The sequence below is a fragment of the Pelobates fuscus genome, chromosome 13 (assembly GCF_036172605.1).
Source record: "Pelobates fuscus isolate aPelFus1 chromosome 13, aPelFus1.pri, whole genome shotgun sequence".
Taxonomy (NCBI): domain Eukaryota; kingdom Metazoa; phylum Chordata; class Amphibia; order Anura; family Pelobatidae; genus Pelobates; species Pelobates fuscus.
Genome location: NC_086329.1, coordinates 22,397,986 through 22,421,339, shown reverse-complemented (window position 1 = coordinate 22,421,339; position 23,354 = coordinate 22,397,986). Strand labels below are relative to the sequence as shown.

The window sequence follows — 23,354 nt, the reverse complement described above, 5'->3', positions numbered from 1 at the left end:
AAAATCACACAAAGTTTAATCAAAAGTGCTCCCATTATTTGACAATGATTATGGTCTAACTATATAGAAAAACTAAAGTGTGTGTTATGTAGATATGTAGATATCTGAAAATCTCCTTTTCCTGTTAGTGTACCACATACAATACCAGACTATACCCACTTCAATCCTATTCATTAACAATCGGAATAGCCATCAAAGCATAAAACAAATGTACCCATTTTCCTTTTGTTTTATCACTTTCATTACAATAATGTGGCTTGTGTAAGAAACTGTTCATCCATCTCCTCTCTCTAGTTTCCTTTGCTAAGCTACAGCTGGACAAATAAGCTATATGTGCACTCACAGAACAGCCATGTGTGCAGCTTGTGAGTCTGAGGCAGTGCCCATTCCTTTTCATAGAATTGGCATAGCATGTGATATATGGGCAGTGCAGATTGGCTCTCCACACAGTTAGTGCTGTCCTTTGGCAGTGATTGCGGCTGTAACAATACATAAGACTCATGGTCTAACGGAGGAAGGTCTGCTTAGTGTCAGCCTCGTAAAACCATAAAGAAAATTTGCTGAGTGGACAAGACTTTTGTTAATATGTTCTCTTAAAAGTCTCCTGTGCTCTTAACCTGAACTCATCCTGTGTCAGCGTGACCTGCACGTGCCCCTTTCCTATGAAAGATTCTTGCTGCCTTCAGTAGTAACGGCTGTGGTTGGGTTTATAATCATATCTTACGTCTCTGAGGAACCTCACCGCTTCTGTTGCTCAAAGCTTTCCTTGTAACTTAGAATGTTCGCTGTTATGTGGAATGCAATCAGTTTTATCCCGGCAGTTTGTACCTGCCCTGAGTTCTCTATTGTAGATCATCCAGAGCAATATAAGTTGAGAGGATCCTGGGTACAAGCAGCAGTAGCAAACAAGATGGTGGCTGGAGTTAGAGAACATCTCTGCAGTAGAAAAGAGCAAGCTAAAATGAGTAAAACTCACAATTAGAGAAAGGGTAGATAGAGGTGTTTCCAACAGTTCAGGCTGCTTCAAATGTAGATCTCTGTGACAATGCTATAGGGTAGGACCCTTGTTTGCTCCCATTGGTAGAATGGGCTTTGCACTTGGCATGCACATTGCGTGCCCGCAAAGCCACACTGTTAGGGTGTCCCATGGAATAAATCATGGAGTACAAAGAGCAATTTAATGGTTGTAATGGCAATAAATAATGGTCCACAAAACCTGACCTTTCCAACCTAAACACATTAATTCCATCCCAGTGACCTCAATGGGCAGATATTGTGCTGACAATACATCATTTGGAGTCTTGCAGTGTTAAGGTGGGAGGGGGGTTTTGTGTGCTGGCAAGAAAGCAAAACCAAACAGAAGCCGCTCTTTGGTTTAATTTCCTGCTACTCTCTCACCACCTGTATAAACTTTCCCGCGGTTAATCCAAAAGATTTTCAGTGCTCCCCTTGAAGTCCCAGCTTCCTCAATATGAAGGGGCCTCAACAGCAGAAACAGGATTTACATTCCCCTGGCTGCCAGTGGGAAACGAGCTGTGTGAGAATAACATTAGAACTCACTCACACATGGAAAGAGGGGAAAAAAGGTTTCCCAGGCAAAGGGAGCATTTCCAAAGGCTAACCTGTTAAACATATTTGGATGGACCCTTGCCTTATGAAGCAGGTGGCATAATATTGACCTCACAGTCACAGAGATTTGTGTAACGAACATTCATACAAAAATATCTAGACACTTCTGTATAATTATCAACTGCCTCAAACTTTTCCAGAACAAATCTCTTTACTCTCCTACATTTCACTTTGGGCGCATGTTAAATATATTTGTGAGTGTATTGATATCCATTATACAGGGGCCTGTGCTCCACCCCACCCCTGCATACTCATGAGCGTTCGATATTTTCTGGACAAATATTTATAGGGTTATTCACAAAACACCAGACAAAATCCAGTGAAAACGACCAAATTCTGACCGCAATGGCAATTTTCAGATTTAGTTAAGCCAAATGAGGTTAGGATTCGGCTGGTCCAACTGATTCTGTAACATTGGTTCGGTTAGTTCTGAAAATCAGTGATTTCCGCATCCAAACCAATCTGCGGCACCGGAATCAGAGATTCATCACGGACCGCGTGGCTTCCAGCAGTATGGACAGTCGCAAATGATCATTCGCTTGCATTTTGCAGGTACATTGATAATTTGAAGTACTATTTTACCGCTGGAAGCATTACCAGTGAGGCGCACCGCCTGGTACCCCGACTCGGTACCTCCACCAAATACGCTCCCTAGCTATCACCGGGACACCATCAGCACTTCAGCCCCTAGCCGCCGCACCTTGGCTGGGGTCTTGCATTGCTTCCCACCCTGGAACAGGGTCCTGGATCCAACTTCCAGTTATAAAAGCTCTCCTGCAGAGAGTATAGCTGTGTAGTGATTATAGCTATGAAGTGATTAGAGCTCTGGAGTGATTAGAGCCTTCCCCCACAGATATTAGCCGAGACGTAATGCTGGGAGTGAACTGAGTTTAATGGGGCTTGGTACAGGCAATTTATACACAGACCCCCAGCATGGGTTCTCCATACAATTCAATACAGGCTCCTCCTCGGAGTCTCTGTGTCTGGGAGATAATTGAGTGTACTTTGCTTAAATTAGTTATCTCCCAGGCACAGAGGTATAAGGCACAAAATATTAAAAAAAACGCACACAATATTACAAGGAACTCCCACAAGTCCTATATCCTCGGATAACCTGGATCTGAGCGCCCAACATATCCAAAAAGTGCTCAGATCCAACAAACACAGCCAAATCGCCACCGGGGTAAAGTTTTGACTGACTGCACACGTGGCTTTTGCCCTACATAGTTCCACAAGAAAAGTGGTAGTGGCGGCTGTCCGCAGTAAGTAGCTGCAATATGCACAGCCTAAGTGATGGTCCCAGACCCTAGATCAGCCGATCCCTATCAGTGGCAAGGCTGGCCTGGAAGGTAATGAGTCAGAAGCTCCTCTGACCGAGCCTGGGCACCAGGCAATCCAGTGTGCATTTGATTGCAACGGTAAGCAAGGCTCGATGACGCAGCACCTCGATCTTGCACCTCCTTTGATCCGATGTGTAGATGTTTGCTTCAGGCCGGCTGTGCTGGGAGCGGAGAGATTTGTTTCTCCACAGCTGGAGTGGGCTGCAACGAACCTGCTGGAAGTCGCTGTGGGATGTCAGTGACTGCCATGTCGCCTGTTTGCGCTGTACCTTCTGCTGTGTCCCTCTGGTGAGATGCTGTAGGCTAGCTGCTGGTTAGATCGTGCCCCATGTCAGAGGATCGGCCGCCTCCCCCGGTCACCAGGCCGCAATCCACACCAGGCCTCATTCTCCAATATTGCTACTGCTCGACTGGAATTTGGTGATCTGCCAGCTCCCTCTTGTTTCAGCTACAGACCATCGTCTTACAAGGCTGGAAATATCACGATTAAAAGTAGTAAATGCTGAAAGTTTGCTCATCCATGTCAGAGCTCTCAAAAGACACATCTGGCCATCTTGGCTGTCAGGCTCCGCCCCCATTCAGCTTTATTTAATCTGGACTCAGAGTTGAGTTCTCCGAGCCTGGCTTTACTGCATTTGGCTATTTGCTGTCTAACGGGGATCAGCCCAGCTGAAACCCAGACCAGATTCAGGCACTTTGAGAGCCCAAATTACAAAATACAGACATTAATGAGTTAAAAAATATATAAATATATGGATTTTGCAGTCCAAATGGCCCTGTGTGCAGTTAGATAGCTTTGCCTCATTTAGTTTGGGGCCATCTGGAGTTTAGTGAATAACCCTGTTAGATTTAATTAAATGTTTGTGACTGATTCATCATGCAGCCCATCGAAAGGCTGCTTGAGAGTTCACTAGAAGAATGCTAGGTGTCCAGACATTTTAATGCTTATCCAGAGTCCCAGCCCATACTTACCCAGAATTTTGAACTACCAACTCAATGCCTAACTAGTGATTGTCTCTCTTTAGACTTCATGATATAATGATCTGTTCCTAAATCATACTATAAGGATTTACAATCATCACACAGTCCCTATTGCTTCAGTGGCAAACGGTGGAGGTCTCCTGATAGTGATTGTTTAATGCAAATATACTAAAGCAAAGGGCATTAACAGCTATACCTAACAGTAGGTGTCAGCCAGACTTTTTCTAAGACTGTTTTTGTTAGCAGTTTTTAACTGAAACTATTAAATCTATCTTTATAACAACCACACCCTGTAGTTTACAAAATGATCTTAAGATAAGACAATGGAACTGAGGAGTTTGTTGTTTTGATTGCTTTAACTATTTTAGTGTTGGACTGCACAAAAAGGATTCAGTGCCAGGACCCTCTCCCCTCTTATGGTATAGCACTGGGGCTGGTTATTTTGTTAATTGCATGAGCGTGCCCTGATGGTTGTATTGAAAAATGCCTTTTTTGAACAGCTAGTAGGAAGGTGATTAGGAAGCCTGTGCCAAGCGTTTCTCACTTGGAAGATAAAACCTCCCTTGCTCCGTATCTTGCAGTGACACTTGTGCCAAGACCTGCAATGATTGCGCTTATTATTTTCCTGACAGTCATTCTGTATCTCAACTGCTTCCTGCGCGCCTTGCAAAAGCTGCACTTTGCAAAAACTCATTTTACGCGAGCCAATTTAATGCAGATAAATCTCCCCGAACTACAGAAATAGGAAAGAGCGTGTCCTCAAACAGGACGCAGATTAGGTCTGGATGTGGAAATTACAGGGGGTTGGGACACATGGAGCTTTATTGTGCTGTTTAAGATCTGCAAGAATGGAATCTTTTAATTCTTTCCAATGCTCATTCACCCCTGCATTGCCCGAGGCCTTGTAGTATAATGATTTGTGTGTTAAGAAATATAAAAGTTAAATGTCCTTTTCCAATGTATGCTTTTGTTTGCAGGAACTACCCCCTCCCCAAACTCTGAATTCTGCACTATTTAATAAGCTATAGAGTGGAAGCACCATTGCTGTACCCAGTGATATAAAGAAGTGTTGGTATCTATGACAATAAACATAGATTGTTAACCATATGAACAATTTGTTTAGTTCCTTCTGGGGGGTGGGTGGGGGTTTATATATACACGTATTATCTCCAATGTGTCAGATAATAGGAATACTTCTCCTACTATGCTGCTAACATTTTATAAGTAGTGTGACAAATTATCATATTTTTTATCATAGATTTGCTGGAGAAGATTCGCAGACGGGATGAGGAGATGTGGCTGCTTCAGGTGAGAGTGAATTCTTTATTCTTCCTAACTTACAGAGCTAGAGGGAAGACCTAATGAAAACAAATATTTTGCTTTATGTTAATATGTGGTACTTTGCAAAGTTGTAACCACCATATATCCGTTTAGATACTAGAGACAGCAGTTGGTCTGTCGAACTAGATTACGGATAGCTGCTTGGTGTTCAACACTTAGGGACACTGACCCTCCTTTACTGAAAATAAATTGACTAGAGGTGTGAATAAACATGTTATAGCATTTTATTTCAAAAGCTAACCATTACAACTTTGCAATGAAGTATATATTGATACAAAAAAAATATTTTTTCTTTGTTTTGCTAAATTGTTACCATTTTAGTGGAGACATCTCTGACGATACACATTGTACACAAGAAGTGTGTAAAATTGCAAGTAAACCGGTCAATTGAAAAGTAATTACGAGGGCAGTCTCCAAGACAGTATCATGTATAGTAAATGTGCGGGCAGTGTCTGTGACAAACTCCCCTTTTCAAGTGAATTTGCCACGAGTTCCCGGAGGAGCCTGCTTGCCAGCCTCCTGCCCACAGACTATAGACCTTGTAGAATGTGATATTAAAGTCTCAGTTCGGTTCCCGAACCATATAGTCCAAATAAACGAACAGCCGCACAAACCGGAGACCACCCTGGAGCTTGTTAAGCCTAATTGCTACTTTGTAACAATATCCACCTTAGTTTTCTAAGTGTTCGTCTGGGTGGCCGCAATTCCTATGGACGACTACGAAGTGGCGTCCGTCTTGTTCGCATGAACACAGGCAGCAGTGTTTTGGTCGTCAAGATCATGGAATTATTTCCGGATACTGAAACTCCCGAACACCGCTGGACTTCTATGATCGCCTGCGTTCGGTTCGACAACACTTACAAATACACTGTTCGGTGGAAACGTTCCCACGAACAAGGGGAACAAGCTCCAGTTTTTAAACTACCAAACTAGACCGACCGTAAGCCCTGATTCTCTGGAACTGTTTTGAGCATGGGTCCATGCGTGCGGTCTGTCAAATAAATGGCTTTCAGGAAATTCCAGGGGAGAATACCCCTTGCATGGGGACCTGCAGACAAGGCCAGCTGTGGCTGCCAATAAAGGTATTCCAGCTTGTACTCCTAGAATTGTGTGTCATCTGGTTACTGAGAGGGGAAAGGGCTATTCTTTAATCACTGCTTCAATGTGGAGGATTCAACTGGGAAAGTCCTTGTAAGGACTAGAGCTCCCAGGACTGAGTCGTGCAGTGCCTGGGGGTTGCTAGAGCGAGTTCCCCAGTCAAGCCACGACGACTGTGGGCAGAAGTGCTGCAGTTTGTCCCCTGTTCCAGCTAGGAAGCTGTCCTTGGCGGAGGTACCCATCCATGGGTACAGGGAGCTCCGTTACAGTGTCCATTAGGTTAAATGTAGATCTCCCTCTAGTAATAGACATGGCAGAACATACTTGCTGTTATATATACCCTGCCATCAAGTTATTTTTACTAAAATAAAAAAAAGCTTTTTACACTTTTCTCTTGAATGAAATAGTACACTGTTGAACATTTTCAATTTTTTTTTGTAATTTTATATAAAGTTAGAACTTGATAAGAAAACTAAAATATTGCATATTGAAATAACATGTGTATATATACACACACAAGTAAAACACATTCCACAGTCCTGAAAACGACTAGCACATGTAAAAACAAAAAAAGGGCGTACCATGGCCATCTTTCAAAATTTGTAAGATTTAGCCGATACAAACAAGAAATGAGTGAAGGAGGAGATTGTAATTTGTTATCTCCATAACAAATGATTTCAAGGAATCCAATAGGCTGGTAGTGATCATCCATTTTTCAAACAGATTACTTGAGCTAGAAGAATAAAATGAAACATTAGACAATAAATAGAACATTCTGTATGTTGAATAGTTACTTACATTATCGGTTTTACTTCCTAGTGATTAGAGCATATTTACCTGAATGCACCTGACCCACTTTGTGATTGGTTATGCCTTTTGTATAGCTTTAAAAGGAATGTATAGTGCCACCCTCCCTCCGGTGCAGGAAGGGTTAAAAACCCTTTCTGTCACTTATCTGAGTCCAGCGCCGATGTGCCTTGGCGCTGGCCTGGGCTTCGCCTCTGCTTCATTGCTGTGCATGCACATTAGGTCTACCCTGCCTGCAATGGCCACACTCACATTAGGACTTCCCCCATAGGAAAGCATTATAGAATGCTTCCATATGGGGTTTCGGGTGACGCTGGACATCCTCATGCAAAGCGTGAGGACGTCCAGTGTCAGGCGACCAAAAGTCACCTAACGACCTGGAAGTCCCTCTAGTGGCTGTCTGGTAGACAGCCACTAGAAGTGGAGTTAACCTTGGATAGTAATTGTTGCAGTTTCTCAATAACTGAAATAATTACGATTTCATGGTTAAAGAACCTAGGAATATGCACCCAAACCACTTCAAGGAGCTTAAGTGGTCTCTGTTCCTGTAGAGTCCATTTAAGCATACATAGACTGCATTACATTATATGCAGGACTCAGGAGACTGAAGGAAGTCCAAATTGTGAATGCATAGACTATAATTTATTTATTTATAAAATATTTTACCAGGAAAGATACATTGAGATTTCTCTCGTTTTCAAGTATGTCCTGTTGTATTTAATCAGTGCCAAACTGTTATTTTTCTACATGTCCTACTGGAATATTAAATTTTTGAATGTAATATTTTCAAACTCTTTCCTGGTATAGATGATACACGTTTATTGCTATGATATATTTGTTACATGAAGCTGACATTTTGCATGTTGCTTATAGTGTTTACTGGTAGCTCTGTCAGTCTATTCTTTTAGTCTATGTATGTATCTGTTATTTATGTTAAGTGAATCAGGGGTGTTCTATTCATTAAACAGTAACTGTGGAGATCTGATACCAGATATTTAGAATTTAGGCCAAAACAATGTTAAAAAAAAATCTCTTTGTCAGCAACACACACTCACTGTTTAGTGAATAGGTTCACAAGATTCTTGTTGCTTTATATTTAGAGTGTCTTCTTTGTTGCATTGGAAATCTGTTTCTTGTGTACTCAAGCCTTGGAGATGTGCATGTGTTTACTTTCCCTGAGAATTTTGAGCCAGAATTGTTTCATGGGATTGGTGGACAACGACCTGTGTGCATAGTGAAATGTATCTTGTATAATCCTCATCCATAGGGACAAAAAAAAATGTTTTTCTCACCACAGTCACCCTCTTTGTCACCCCCTACTATTATTCTCCTGTAGCAGCCAGTTATTGGTTTTGTGCTTGACCTCATCCATTCTTTATCCTACAGTAGTACAAGACACTTTATCTTCTTTCTTTCTAAGTAATTATTTTTTTATGGTGGAGGGGGAAAGACTTTTAAAGGTGAAAGAGGCTGCATTATTCCAACAAATCTTACCACTTAAACGCCTCAGATTTTTAAAACCTTTGAAATTTATAATTGCCAATATCTTAATCAGGAATGTCAAATGTTTCTCTAAATAAATGGGTTTATTCAACCAAAAAAAAAAAAAGTCTTTAATAATAAAATGTTGTCATAGGTTATCTGCCGCCAGCATGCTATGTGTGCAGACAACAGACAAGCATTATGCAACATGCAATTTTTGTCTCGTGCTAACCAATGACGTTGCCAGATGTGGATGTGCACCTGTGGCAGCAAGGGGGTTTAACTCTGAATGAGTTTAATTTCAAACAATGCACATACAGACTAAAAGCACAGTGACCACTTTGAGAAAAAAAATGAAGTGAACATGGTTCTTGAAGTAAAACTTTAACTCTTTGACTTTTAAACTATGTGTCAGGAACGGAGATACACCCCAACACGCAAACCTAGAGGAAAACGTAATGGAGCCCTTAACAAAACTTAGAGTGAGCGGGCAAATGACTTACACAGCTATATGAAATGTGAGAAAAGACAGTGAGAAAAGGAGACAGGCCGTGGTCAAGGAGAGAGAGAATCCCCCCGCCCCCCCCCCCCCCAATTATTTCAGTAAATAGTGTACATTTGAACAGATGTAAAAACATTTTTTTTTACATAATCCTGAACATCCATCTTTACACAAAACTAAGGTTAACTATCCATCCTTTGTGTTAAAAACCGTCAACTATTAATAAATTTTTTTTACTGAAATCAGAGGGGTTAACATGTAGTTAACTTCATCCTTTGTAACAGAATTTCCCCCACCTTGTATGGCGCCCCTGCAGATAGACTCAATGGTTTGCAGAGGAGATTAGAGGCCAGCTTCCATTTTAGGCCTGTTGTGAATGGGAATTGGTCTCTGTGGCAACTGATCCCAGATACTGTTGTTACCCATCAGTAGAAATTTAAAATGGCTTGGATATTTTATTTTGTGTGGCTAGATCTTCGTGGTACCAGCGGCCAGTGCCCAAATAAAGTTTAACACAACAGGCCACCCTTCCATCTCCTTAAATGTCCTATTTGAGCCACAGTTCTTTGTAATTGTCTTTTCCCCGAAGTAAACATTATTATCAATTTATTAATACCCTGTGTTTCTTAAATAAACTAGTCATCTTGTCCCTTCACAAAGACTTGTGTTTGGGCATGAGGATATGAGAGCTATTCATCACTCAATGTAGCTCTCAGCTGATGGCTATGAGGTATCACTAAAGACACTCAGTCCGTTAGCTACTGGAGAACCCTGGTGCTATGGAAAAGGGAGGAGTATAGTAGCAGGTTTAGGACTGGATTTAAGGTTAAGGATCTGACTTTTTCCCTAGATTAAATGCATGCATAAAATAAAATTAAACATTGGTCTTGAGCTCAGCATTTATGCTTCGACAGATGTACCAGAAAGGGCAAATTTAAGCATTTGAACTAACTAGCATTCTTCCAGACTACACTAGAATCATGTTATTTTGAAATACTTTGGATAAAATCAAGCTGTGATTTCTTAAAGCTGTTGCAGACAAATAATTGTATATGTTTTAATCTAAAGAAATGCGAGTTAAACAACAGGTAGCTAATAATGCAGTTACATTATTAAACTGTGAAAGTATTTGTCAGATAAGGCAGCCAGATTTATCAGAACTAGATGTTTTATATTTTAGTATAGACCGTAAAGGTCTGCATGGTTTTCAGACATAACGTGAACCTATAACAGGGGTAGGCAACCTTTTAGCAGCACTGTGCCGATATAGGATTGTGATGTCTCGTAGCATGTTATTTTTACTGTTATTGCTTTGTATCGTTGTATATGTGCGTATATGCAAGGCCGTCTTTAATATTGACTGGACCCTGGTCAAAGCATTTGCTTGGGGCCCCCTGGACCCTGTCCCCCCTCCCAAGGCGTGCAATCACGTCCTCAACCCCAACGCTGACACACACAGACATGTTGACACTCACACACAGACATGCTGACACTCACACACAGACATGCTGACATACTGACACACAGATATACTGACACACACACACAGATATGCTGACACAGACATACTAACACACACAGACATGCTGACACACACATACATGCTGACTGACACACACAGACATGCTGACTGACACACAGACATGCTGACTGACACACACAGACATGCTGACTGACACACACAGACATGCTGACTGACACACACAGACATGCTGACTGACACACACAGACATGCTGACTGACACACACAGACATGCTGACACACACACAGACATGCTGACACACGCACAGACATGCTGACACACACACAGACATGCTGACACACACACAGACATGCTGACACACACACAGACATGCTGACACACACACAGACATACTGACACACACACACACAAGCATACTAACACACGCCAAATTTACACTTTTAAACCCACCCTCCAGTTTCCTACCTTTCCTGCTGGTGGCTGAAGGTGTTGGGAGGTGGGGTCTGGCTCTCTCGGCCAGCCCCCCTCCACTCTGCCTACTCTTCTTTCCCGCGCGTTCCTCTCTCTGTGGGAGGAAGTGATGCACGGCCGTCCCTTCCTCCCAGCCTGCTGCCAAAAAGCAAGGGGCCCGCTCGCGCTGTTAAAGCGCCTAAGCGCGCAACCAGACCCCTGCTGATAGAAGCCCACCGGGTGGCCCTTTGTGCATGGGCCAGCCAGTGGGCCTCCTCAGTGTGCGGATTACCGGCCAGGGGGTGAAAAATAGTTGAGGCCAGCGGGGCTCACGGTGCAGCTGCCCTGTTTGCCCCACATTAAAGACAGCCCTGCGTATATGAGCTGTTATATTGTATATGTTCATGAGTAGTTTATGGTACTGTGTATGATACATATGAATGTAAGCTGTGTATGGGGGCTGCTAGTGAAATTGTGTGTGTGGATGGATATGTCACATTGTGTGTTTGGTAGTGTGTGGGGGCTTATTGGGATATTGCATGTGAGAGGCTGCATGTGGGGTTGTGTGCATGTATGTGGATTGTTAGTGGTGTTGCGGATTGTGTGTATGTTTGTGTGTGGGCTGTCCATATTATTTGTATGAGGGGAGGGTTATGCTGCATTTCTGTGTGTATCTAGCAGTGTGGGTGACTTCTCTGGGTTCCATTGGGGACCAGGCCGGCCAGGTACATGTCAAGGACAGGAGCTGCAACAGCAACTGCGTGCTGCTCTACTACTGTGTGGATTCCCATTCACAAGTGCTGGGAGGAAGTGACCTGAGATCACTTCCTCTACGTGCTGCAATGCATAAATTGAGGATTGTCCTTCACCACCTTTTCGGATTTGCAGATATCTGAAGTTTTACTGGGACTCCTGATAGGCCAGAGCCTGTTTGGCTCTAGCAGCCTTGAGTGCCGTGCAAAGGCACCTCGAGTGCCGTGTATGGCACTAGTGCCGTAGGTTGCCTACCCCTGACCTATAAGATCATTTAACAAAAAGAAACACGTTGCAATAAATGTATCACAATATTATCATGATACGTAATTCTTGCACAGTAGAGGGTGAGAGAGTCACTTTTAGATGGAACTGATCCTAACGTTTTGGCAGTAATCTGCCCTGGTCACAGGGATCCCAAAGCCATGACCAATGCAGAATCCTGATGTAAAGACAGGAGCAGTACAAGCTGAATGTGAACTTGTTTACTATGCAGAATGTACAGTATCTCTGTATATTTGAGTGATATTTCCTTTGTGGCACATTGTAATCCTTTTTTTTCTATTTTTTAAAAATAATGGAACAACTGAATATAATGCAAAAATAAAAATGGGTGACTTCCGTAGCCTTTGGCGTGCATTAATTTTGATATATTGTTATATAATATGTATTTCAAAATAATATCTTCTGCTGTACCTTGTAGTTGCTTACAGTTATTATTGAGCTACTACCTAATATCTTTCCATCTCTTTAACAGGATCGGATTGTGGATCTAGAAAGGGTGAGTTCATTGGGTGTCATATGAACTGTATATTCTCAGAAAATACAACCTTTTAAAAGTTCAAATGTTTTGTTGTGCTCTCCAAATTTGCTGTTTATTACCAAGCACCTTTCATCAAATTCTCTCTTTTCCAAAGTTGTCCCATATTTGTGGAACTCTCTAAACTTTAACTCGCTTCTGCCACATACTCAAAACTGAGTATTGTAAATGTGACGTCATACAAACTCTTGCACTTTTTATAAATAGTGCTGTATCCAAGGGCCTTTAATGCAGTGGGATATAGATATTTCCCTTTTAATGTTCTTGACGACTGACAGTGCTGTGTACTCCAACTCATTTCAACTGGTGCATCGGTACAAAATATGGGTGAGTGCCAACTAGGTAGTTCATGAGAGTGGGGTGCTGTTTCCTTCTATTCCTCCGCTGTGGCCATCCACCCTCCTAAATAAAGTTGTTTTTGCCAATACATATATATTTAAAGGAGACACAATCTTCTGCGGGGTATATGCCCTAATGAGACATGCACCTGTTGGCAGATACAGTCTGGCAATGCTGCCCCTGTTCTAATCATCTCATTTAAAAGTCAGTCAGTCAATAGTCAAGGTACAAGCCCATGGTCAACAACACAGTAGAATCAATAGTATAAAATGCACTCCCGGATTACCAGAAAGGAAACCACGACAGGGCACTGAACAAATGACTACGTTTAAATAACGATCAGATGACGTTAGAACATGCATGCACAACATACACACAATAATGCGCGCACCTCCGTTTTATACTCTTAGACGGAGCCTTTAAATGGCTTCGTTGCACAGCGGCCAGCATCAGTTAACACACCAGAAGCAAGTGATGCTGCGTAACCCACTGGACCCAGAGCAGCCGCATGGGAACGCGCTGCGTGGAAGCATAACCCGTGGCTGGTGTGACACTTAGCCCACTTTGTATTTCTGTCATGGGACTTTAACTTTTCGTTTTTCATATGGTTCCACTGTAGCTCTCATTCAGCTTTCATTATTGAGGTCCAGGAGTGTTCTAATTTTACTCTAATCATCAGGGCCCCCTGTGATGACATCACATGCTGGGAGGAAGTGACTGCCCGTCACTCCTCCCACCAATCACACAGAGCCCGCGCGGGAAGCAGAGGAGGGATTCAAAGTGGGAAATCTGACTCCCATCAACCTGAGCTACCACTGGACCCCAGGAAAAGTCACCCTCCTGCACCTAAAAGTTGGAAACAGGAGGGTGACAAACATTTTGTGTGTGTGTGCGCGCGCGCCTGTCTGTTTGTATGTATGTATGTGTCTGTCTGTATGTGTCTTTGTATGTGTATGTCTACCTGTATATGCGTGTGTGCCTGTCTGTTTGTATGTATGTGTGTCTGTTTGTATGTATGTGTCTGTGCGTGTGTCTGTCGGGGAGGGAGGGGCATGGATCAGTTTCGCACCGAGGCCCCATGGATTGTGTATACGCCACTGACCATATATAGTAGCTTGCATGTAACATGAGTTTTACCCCGGCATACTGATAACCAATAGACAAGGGCTTCCATGTAAAACACTGCAGTTTTAAAAACCTGCAATGGTTTACATGGCATGGTTGAAAGGACAGGGACACTGAACACAGATTACTTCTTTGAGATGAAGCGGTCTGTGTGAGTATGGTGTATTTAACATTTTCCTTTTTTTGTATAACAGCTAGCTTTATGTATATGTACAGTTTTGATGAACAATTTGCTGTACTAGATCTTTCCATCTACCAGTTTCATAAATGGAACTTCCATGAAACACTGAGAACTGTGACCTTGTATATTCTGCAGAATCTCCAGCTTCCCTCAATTTAAGCATTTTTGCTACAATCCGCAAAGCTGTTACACATATTTTCAATTGAGTAAAAGGGGAAAAAATGATAGAGACTATTTACATTATTAACTAGGACAGCACCTTTGGATGAAAAGGAGCTGAGTCAGCAGGACTCACACCTTAAAATATGAACTAATCTAATTTCTACGGAAATGAATTCATGAGATTAAGGATTTGGCACCTTGCACTCTGTAATTGTGTGACTGTGTGATTGCAGTAATTGACAATGAGTCATAATAAGTGGCACATATCTTTCAGGGTCTCCTGGCAGGGAATTTGCCATAAAGGCGGTGTTTTAACACTCACACATGAATGTGTCTTGGACTGATGCAATGCAATAAAAGAAATGCTCATCTTCCATCCCATAAATAGAATGACCGAGAATTGTTGGTGCTGCAGCAAAGCGAAGGAGACCTTTATAGTGACATAGGACATAGTGACATAGATTTTATTGCAGTTTCCTCTCTATCATTAGGACTGCTAGTTTTATCACAGAGTTAAATCCAAGGTCTGGAATGAGGAAGTTACTAATCAATTAATTTCCATGTATAAGGAAAGGCTGAGTGGTTTATAGGGCTACCAAGTTCTCTCTATGGCACAGTACTAACAACACACTGCCCAAAGAGGAAAATATTTAATTATATAGAATTATCTTCACTATAGAAAATATTTGATTAGGATATTATATCTTTTTTTTAAAGGTAGTACCTGAGAAGTTAGTGCCTACAGGCATCTGGTATAAAACTCCATCCCTACCACATGAATGCAGTAGTTCCTTTAGTATGAGTGTTATCATCTTGAAATTGTATTATAATTTCAAAGATTTTCCACAAACTATTTATAAACAAAGGCTTCCAATATTACCATGTCATTCTTTTGTGGTAGCGAATGTTAATATGAAAACAACTTGAACCTACAGTATGCACCAAAAATGGTGCATTTAGAGTATACTCCAAATGCAGCATATGCAATATCAAAGCATCCTATAGACAGTTATGTGGAGCTCTCCAAAATATTTCAATCCGAGAGAAAGAGCCCCATTGCTTGCAGTATGATAATTTACACCATTCTGACCACGAGTGCAAAAGGTGGGGGCGTTTGATGCCAGAATTATCATAGTAATGTTCGTCCAGACAGAGAATCACAAAATTAAGCTATTGTAGTCTTGCTGGGTTACACAGGGTTAGAATTTATATTGGGTCAATAATGCTGGCTGGGAATGTCACAATGAGATGCTGGCAGTCAATGAGCAGTGTCAGATTGGTAGGTGATAATACAATTAAAACTTGGAGACTTGGAAAAGAGCAGTTTTATAATGACTAAAAACATGGATGCCAACACCATGACAAAGTTATCCTAATCAGGAATTGGATCAACAATACATGACACCAGCCACTTCTACCTGAACATCTTTCAACCTTAGACTGAGCCCATTGGGTTGACAGTGGACAGCAAGGAATTACTGAGGACAGTAGATAGACATAAGCTCCACAATTTAAGTTCTTAGTCACAAAACAAATATATTTAGCAACCACAGCATAGAGAGCAAAACAGAACACAAAGTCCCAACATAACTCCTTTGGTAGGGGTGGATATTTATTGCCTCAATTTTATGCCAACACAACAATCCAATGCCGTCTTCTGTCTATGAAAGAGGAACTTTGGAATGCTATCCTTCCTTGTTTCAAGATCGTGTCAATGCAAGTTAAAGTCATAACTACAACGGAAATTACTGGAAACTCCGGCTGTGCTATCACGAAGATTATGGAGTTGCCACTCAGCTCTAGGACCTTACTAGGGAAAGGTTTAATTTTAGCTCCTGTGTTTCTGTAGATCTGCATATAAATTGGAGGAAATATAAATGTAGTTACATTAATAGTCTAGTAATTGAAATTTATAGTGGGCAAGCAAAAAAACAAAAACATACAAACAGCAAAATACAGCCCACACACTTGAAAACCTTATACACTGCAATCTGAAATGGACACTGCAGCAACCATGGAACATACACATGTCCTTCAAAATATTTTTTAAAATCAATAAGATCAAGTGTCCTTGCTTGTGTCACCACAAGTTGCAGATTAAGTATATTACATAAATACGTGAAACCGATGTGAAATACAAGGTTGCGATGCAAGAACAGTAGATCAGAAGAAAAGTTGCTACAATTGTAGCAAAATGTGACACTTAAATATTCCATTGTGGAATAGAACACCAAACAAGTGGATACAAAAGGATTTAAAATATTGTAGATGTTGAGCAAGCGACATCAAATTCTAAATAAGACTTACTGGACATTGTGTTTAGTTTGAAACTGAAGGAAGGACACTTACAGACTTGGGTACAGGCGCAGCAAAAATGATTAATCTCATACAATGTCTAAAACACAACATTACAAAACAACTGAAAGAGATATTTGCTTGTATTCTTACTCAAAAGAAATTCTTATATATTGTGTCAAAATACAAAACAAAAAATGTTCTTAAGTCTTTCACTCTGAAAAAGAGACTTAATGGAAGAGAATGGACACCACTGAGCAATGTAGGAACGTGTGATATTTGATTTACCATTTAATGCATGGGAAACTAGTGAATTTTGGATGGACAGCCTAACACATACGCCTCAATGAAACGGATGATGAATTAAATGTCTGTTCATTTACGTTGAAGGGTCAGTGGAGAACATAATTTCATGAGGAGAAAAAAAACCTACTTAAGAACACGTGTGCGATAAAATCAAAAGAGTATTGTTTATTTCAAATGCAGAACATACCAAATTGGTACCTCCAGCAGTACCAGTACAAAAGGAAAATTACTTCTTCCAATAACTTATGTTAACTTAAGAACAGAATGAACATTTGTGTCAGTCTCAGAATGCATTTTACAAAGATACATTTGAAGGCATGATAAAAAATAAAGTACATTCAGATTACTGTAACTTTCTAACAAGCTATATGTCATGGGAGGGTGGTAGAGGGCACACCGTACAAGAAGGCCAACAATTGGAATGTACAGTTGCCTTTGAATTATGGGAAAATACATTAGCTACTGATATTGATGACATCCAGAAAATTGATAAGATGGTCATTTAAGTAAAAGTTTCAGCACCTGAAAATCCTTCTATTAACATCACAGCTCACTAATGAGACTAAACTTAAACAGAATTGGAGTCCAAAACCTCAGGCAACATTTGAGATGTCTAGTCAAAGATATTGCTTTATTATGCCTTAATGAAGACACTTGTATTATTACTGCATGCAATGCATCGCCACATGACCATAGAATATTATTGTTAAATTGAATTATGTGAACACAAAAGACGTTTCCTGAATAGGAAATCTCTACTGTCTTCATTTCACAAAAAATAGCTGCACGTTAAAGTTAAGGAAAATCTGTAAGCAAAGTTTGAACCGGCAAGATTGTTTCATATTCAAATCATTTGTGAAATATCGCCGTCCATTACACACATTTAATTTAGTTCCCTTAACGGAGGCACTACAATAAGTTTTCCATTGATGTTACATCACACCTCATAGCTACAGTCACAAAGGACTGTATATAAACTGTAAACTGTGTGCATGCAGCCTTGAATCAGTTTTCATTTAGGAGGGTGCAGTTTATTTTTCCCTGAGGAGTCAAGTGCAAAGTTGCATAATATGCTGTTGTAAGGTTTAGGTGTTTCCTATCACACCCCCATTAAATATTGAGACACCCAAACAGTTGCACCCACTACTCCTTCTTTGTGCCTTATGTCAGTCCCCAATATGCCTTAAAGATTAATTAAAACAGATTATCATTTTTGTGAGCAGATACATACAGTAGCGCCAACAGTAGTATGAACTGATCACAAACATGACAAACATAATTGCCAGTAACACAAATCTTAATAGCATGCTGAGAACTTGGCACATAAGACATTTTGAGATACTCATTAGACGTTAGGCATGTATAGGGATATAGATACGTGCAAACTAGCACAGGTTTGGAGGGATAGTACAGAGTATGTAAAACCTGCTGTTTTCACATTTCTTATGTATTTGCCTGAAGCTCCAAGTATAATCAGATCACCTTGGTGCATCCACTTTATGTTGAGCAGTCTAAACTTTCCCAGAAATCTTTTGTGCAAAACCATAAAATAGACAGATATAGTACATGTACATACTGGTGGAGGACTCACATAATGTCATATTCTGAACCAATTGCATGCCTTGAATGCAGGGCCGCCACCAGAAATTTTGGGGCCCCTAACTGAGCTCAGGGTCTGGGCCCCTGGGGGCCCGCCTCCAAAACCGCCCACAGAGACCGCCTCCAAATCCCGCCCACAGGAATACACACACTGATACAAAAGGACACAGATACACACACACACACACACACACACTGATACATACTAACAGACACACATACTGATACGCATATAGGCATACATACTGACACACAAATACTGAGACATACACACATATACAGACACACAGGCGTACATAGTGACAGACACATACTAACAGATACAGACACACAAGCATAAGGACATACAGACACAGACACATTCATAATGACATACAGACATTCATACTGACATACACACATTCATACTGACATGCAGACATACATACACTGACATTCATACACACATAATGACATGCATACAGATAGACATACATGCATACATACATACATACATTCATACTGGCATACATACATTCATACAGACACTGACATCCATACATTCATAATGACATACATTCATACTGGCATACATGCATTCATACAGACACACATTCATAATGACATGCAGACATACATACACTGACATGCATACACATAGACATACATGCATACAGACAGACATACACACATTCATAATGACACGCATACATACATACACTGACATTCATACACATAATGACATGCATACAGATAGACATACATTCACACACAGACACACAGACAGACATACACACAGACAGACAGACATACACACAGACAGACAGACACACAGACAGACATACAGACATACACACACAAACAGACATACACAAAAACAGACATACAGACATACAGACAGACATACACAAAAACAGACATACACACAGACAGACATACATACACACAAACATACATACATACATACACACAGACATACATTCACACACACACACACACAGAGCTCATTTTCCAGCCATCCTCCTGTTTCTTACCTTGTCTTTGCAGGAGGGTGGCTGGCTGGGGCTGATGGGACTGTCAGTCGGCTGGCTCTCCCTCTTCATTGTCGGGCGGGCGGGGCTCTCCCTCTTCATTGTCGGGCGGGCGGGGCTCTCCCTCTTCATTGTCGGGCGGGCGGGCACTCCCTGAGCTGGGAGGAAGTGACCACTTCTTCCCAGCAGCACTTGCGCTGCGGCGGCAATTTATTTTTTAAAGGGGCCCGTCGCGCTATACCACGGCCACAGCGCTGACCGGGCCCCTGAAGATATGGGGCCCATCGGGTGGCCCTAAGGCCACCCGATGGGCCCCATCAGCGTGCGGGCGCCGCAGTTCCGCCGCTACACGTGGGGCCCGGGTGGCCGGGCCCCCCAGGGCCGCCGGGCCCGTGACAACCGTTATGGTTGTCACCCCCTGATGGCGGCCCTGCTTGAATGATACAAAAGTTAACTAGTTTGGTACACTATTCTGCATGCTGTTTGATTGCATATTGTTCAATGCTCTACAGTCATTGTAACTGTTGCACAGCGGCAAATATCTGTGTAGGTATGTGTTATTTAATAAGAAAGTGGCAGAGAGAGAATGAGGCAAAAGCAGTGAGCAAGTCATTGGATTCAGCACTCAATTTAAGAAAGTAGAGCCTGATCTGAAACCAATCTTCTGCAAATAAAATAAAGAATTAAAAAAAGAAGGGGCAGGATTTGGGCATTAAAAGTTGACACGCAATTTGTAAAAATTGCAGTTTTTTGAGAAACCACAATGTTTACATTGCAGGTTAAAGTCCACATCTAGTGGTTGTCAGTATGACAGCCACTAGAGGCGGTTCCGCTACACTGACAGAGTATAACTCAATCACGTAACACAGTAGCCCCACAGGAAAGCATTGATTCAGTGATTTCCTATGGGAACATTTCAATGCATGTGTGGAGTTCTCCACTCATGTGCATTAAGTCCCCAATACCATGCTTCCTCCGTGATGTTGCTGGGGAGGATAGCTAAGCAGCGCAGAGGAAGCCTTGATGCTGCAACAAGTTAAGTAAAGCCCGTTTTTAAGCCTTTCTATGTGGGGTGGAAGGGACCACTCAGGACAGGGACACGATAACTATTGGAATACAGATTTGTATTCCAAATGCTATAGTGTTCCTTTAAGTGGGGACAGATAAGAAACACTAAAATCACAATGAATATTTTACTGCCAGAACAAATATAATCCTGGTAAAGGATCTAGAAACATAGACTAAAACAACAGATAATTCCATTCAACCTAGTTTGCGCACCCTAAGCATAGATTACATTCCCCTGAAGTATTCCTTAATGTAATAAGGAGAGCTCTTGCTGCAGCTTTCTTATCCCCCTAGATGAGCTATGCAACGTAGTGGTACATGGATGTTCTGTTCTTTATTGCTCACGTTGCATATATCATTGGGCCTATGCTCTCTGTGTCTGACACTCTTTATACGATATATTTCTTCTCATTGTTGTATGACTGTCTGGCACTCTGTGCACTCTTGATGGGTTGTTTCTGCTAATATTAAACCCTTACATATTTCATTCCTGGTTGGCAGTGTATGCTCTGTGGCAGGTATGGTGAATATGACGTGTCTATGCTACTGTTATTGCCCCACTTTCTGTTGGCTCTTTTTGGTAGACGATGCACTTTCAGTGGCATGCTGTTTATATAATGCATCTGTGCAATTTTCTTTGGCTGACTGCCTTTATATTATGTGCTACATGACATTCTTTGTGTTATGATTTTTTACAGTGCTGCTTTGATACAAGTGCAGATTTAGAAACTAGAAGTGAAACCTGTTTTTATTTTCTTTTTTCTCTCTCTAAGGCAAATGTGCTTATTTCCACCAAATTCCAATTTTCTTTAGCTGGAGGCAAACCATTTGAATTGAATATATAAGATATGCGACAACCAAACACATTAGGCAAATTAAGTTTAGCATTTGATACAAATTTATCCCCTAAATCCTGACCTTGTAGGCTCATATCATTTAAACGTTCCACAGATAATTGGACTAAACATGCTTGTAATGAAACCGTGTATTATCGAACAACATGCAGATCTAGTTCTCTTCAGTCAATGTTTGTGAAAGTTCACTGACTCTTATACAAATTCTACATTTCTGGTCCTGGGTTTATTGATTTAGCCGGAAATAAACAGTACTGTCATAGGATAACCATGGCTCTGTGTAACCCTTCTCTAAAGATCAAGTGCTCAGACAAGGAATAGATGGAACAAGGTGTTGCCTAGTCCCCACACAATGATTACTGCATTGAGCATTCTAGTAGAAGGGTAACTGTTTCCTAGAGCATAGCTAAGCCATAACTCGTCAAGGTTGTTGGAGAACAAGTGGATAATGATTTAACTGCCTACATCCGTCCCAAGAGTGAGTATAATCGGAGACAGAGGACTGTTTTAAAGCAGCACTATAACCCCCTATGAACAAAATTGTATTTCAGAAAGATTCTACTCATTTTGACTGTTAGAATTTCACAGAAATTCCATCCCAGTCAAAAGATATACAGAGAGAAGACTAATTTGTCTCTGTATATTTCCTACGCTAGAAGAGTCAATCTCCCCAGCTGTCACCTTTATCTATGAAGTATCTCCAGGGATCCTCCATAGATGTAATGCTTTCCCGTGCACTGAAGAGGATCCACCAGAAGAAGACTGTGGCACCTGCGAGGGATAGGTTCAGGTAAGTAGAACTCACCTTTCCACTACTATAATAGAGTAAACCTCCGTTCTTTAATCAATGCTTCTCATAGAGCATTTGATTGGAGGAGTATGGCACATGCACTTCTCATCAACAATGCTTCTCTGTGACAAAAACTGGATTGGACAAGAAAACGTTGACATGCTTGCTGACAAAAAAGGAGGCAGAGCTGGCATTTCTCGGTTATAAAAATAAAGGGGACTATATTAAGATTGCATTTTTTTTTTAATTCTTTATGTTGTTCATGGATTGACAAACAGATTTGCACAGCCACAATAGCTGGTGCAATCTTATCAATAAACAATAGTGAACAACAGTGTGGCTTTATGTACAGTGCACATTTTCTTTTTTTTTAAACAGTGGAGGATTATCTTATGAGCTGGAAATATATGTCTAGATTGCGCATCTATTGCATATTTACCATAGGATGTACTGTCTAGACAAAGTAAATTATAGCAAAAGAAATAAGAAATAGATTGAAATACACCACAAGTAAAATATTTTCTCGGCATTCGTGAGACATATTAGTAAATTAGTAATAACGAAGAAGCCTAACAACGATTTTGTAGAAAAAACACGAGTCAAGATAAGGTAGTTTGTTTAAGTAGGGGCACATTGTTAATTTATACATCATGCAGGCTAAACAGGCTAGACAGTATAAGTCTGGAGTAACTAGTGAGGGGAAGTTGCTAGACTTGGTCGTAGACCTGATGACAGGAGTGGCAATTTAAACAAGGCAGGAGTATTTACATATTACATGCACATTTTACGTGTTAGGTTATGGTCTAAGCATTAATAGATGAGAGCATGGGCAGACAAATCATGGACATAAATGGGGAAAATTGTACAAATGAATTTAAAAAAAATTTAAAAAATGGTGAAAGATAAGCTGCAGCAAACAATATGTCAGCTGTGTAGCC

General features: G+C 41.1%; 1 protein-coding gene across 4 annotated transcripts in view; it reads left to right on the top strand.

The window, feature by feature from the left end:
• Positions 1–23,354, top strand: part of CEP128 (centrosomal protein 128) — a 188,918-nt gene that overhangs the window by 133,074 nt on the left and 32,490 nt on the right. For 3 of the 4 annotated variants that reach the window (XM_063439720.1, XM_063439721.1, XM_063439718.1), the window contains exons 20-21: positions 5,209–5,258; positions 12,625–12,648. In XM_063439720.1, coding sequence (XP_063295790.1) covers positions 5,209–5,258; positions 12,625–12,648 — 74 coding nt within the window. The remainder of the gene's footprint in view (positions 1–5,208; positions 5,259–12,624; positions 12,649–23,354) is intronic. The other variant, XM_063439719.1, reaches the window with a different exon arrangement.